At 38.0% G+C, this 1,891-nt stretch overlaps 1 protein-coding gene across 1 annotated transcript in view; it reads left to right on the top strand.

Annotated features, from left to right (window-relative positions):
* LOC100638946 (IQ and AAA domain-containing protein 1-like) overlaps positions 1–368 on the top strand; it is a 7,250-nt gene extending 6,882 nt beyond the window's left edge. The window contains exon 24 of the mRNA XM_020000469.1: positions 110–368. Within this exon, the coding sequence (XP_019856028.1) occupies positions 110–244 (135 nt within the window). The 3' untranslated portion in view covers positions 245–368. The remainder of the gene's footprint in view (positions 1–109) is intronic.
* The last annotated feature ends 1,523 nt before the right edge of the window (positions 369–1,891 follow it).

Raw genomic sequence — 1,891 nt, 5'->3', positions numbered from 1 at the left:
AGAACCTTGTTACTAAAAACAATCTATATTATACATAAATGTACTGTAAATGTAATTATAGTATAAAAATAGAACTAATAATTATTTTATACCTTTTTTGTTAATGTAGGCTTGGTTTAACAAGACTCCTCTTGGAAAGAAGAGAGCTAAAGCTATCAAAGAAGCAATGGGAGAGGATGATGGAGGAGGAGGGAAGAAAGGGAAGGGAAAGGGGAAAGGAAAAGGAAAAAAGAAAAAGAAATAAACACAAAAATACAAAATACACTTATTAACTGTATTATTGTCTTTAATTACACATGTACATGTACAATGCACATCATGTATTGATAATGAATTCCTGATGCGTGGGCGGGTATCAATGAATCTAATTAACTGATCACAAGATGTCCTTAGAGGACGAGTGTTGGGCTGCGTTTGAGAGAAGAGATCATAAAGAAGCTGTTCGCTTGCTACCATTAGTGAAGGAACTGAATAAAATTAAAAGGAGATATAGTGTGTGGGATAATGTTAGTTTACTTCATTTGTCTTCAAGGTATGGCTGGTTAGATGTTACAAAAGATCTCATCACTAAATATCACTGTGACCCACACGAAAGAAATGATGATGGTTGGACTTGTCTTCATTATGCTGCATGGCGTAATCATGTTGATGTGATGAGATATCTCATTGATGAGTGTCACTGTGATCCAAAGGTTCCTGATAAGTATGGAGATACTGTTCTTCACAGAGTAGCTGAGAATGGATCACTTGATTTCATGAAGTACTTGATCAATCATCATCACTGTGATCCAATGGCTACTAACAATAGTGGTGTGACTGTTCTTCACCTTGCTGCTAGACACATTGATATTGTAAAGTATCTCATTAATGAGTGTCACTGTGATCCAATGGCTGTTGACAGGTGGCGGCGGACACCTCTTCACCTTGCTGCTGCTTTAGGTTATTCTGCAGCTGTTGAATATTTACTATCAACTGGTAAATGTGATCCATTGGCTAAAGACGATGAGGGGAATACACCATTTAAACTAGCTAAGGAGTATAGTCCCACTGATACTCTTTCTGTCTTCAAGAAGTTTGGTGGTATAAAATCATCTCATCCAATTGATTCTTATGTTAACGTCCTCCTTGTGGGTAATCCTGGAGCTGGTAAAAGTACTCTTAGTCATGTCATCAATGACACAGCTAGTTTTACTCTTCTTGGTTCCTTTAGAAATGTTGGAGGGGTAGTGCCCTGTACTGCTGGCATCATTCCTTATAAACTACAACACAGGACACTGGGTAACATCATTCTTCATGATTTTGCTGGTCATTCGGAATACTACTCCAGTCACAGTGCTGTCATTGAGAATCTGTTACAAGGTTCTGGTGGTGTGTTCCTGATACTAGTCAATATATTGGAGAAGGAAGCAGTCAAACAGCTTCATCAATGGCTAACAGTTGTCAGAAATGAAGCACACAAAGCTCTTAATGAATGCCATGTTATTGTAATAGTCAGTCATGTGGATGAGATAAGTAATCCTTTTGAAAGGAGAAGGAGAAAGGAAGAAATACAGGAGATTATCGTAAAGGAAAGGTGTGATAGTGTGTTCTTAGATTGTCGTAAGCTTGGTGGGAGTGGTGTGGATTCCTTCTTTAATAAGTTGTGTAGTGTCTGTGAGTCCATTCGTAGTACAAGTGGAAGGGATTTGAGTCTTTATTGTCACATGATGTATGGTCTACTGGAGGAAAGGAAAGAGAATATACTGACCTTCTCTGATGTAATGTCTGCTGGTAAGGACAATGATGATTACTTTATACCAAATAAGAGAGAAGACGTCTTGGATGTTCTTCATTCATTGCACTCAACTGGTTTGATGAGTGTTCTTAAAAGTGAAGAGAAGGTATGGGTGTG

The sequence above is a fragment of the Amphimedon queenslandica genome, unplaced genomic scaffold (assembly GCF_000090795.2).
Source record: "Amphimedon queenslandica unplaced genomic scaffold, v1.1 AMPQUscaffold_13183, whole genome shotgun sequence".
Lineage (NCBI taxonomy): Eukaryota > Metazoa > Porifera > Demospongiae > Haplosclerida > Niphatidae > Amphimedon > Amphimedon queenslandica.
Note: the sequence above shows the minus strand (reverse complement) of the source record. Positions and strands in the feature narration are given on the sequence as shown.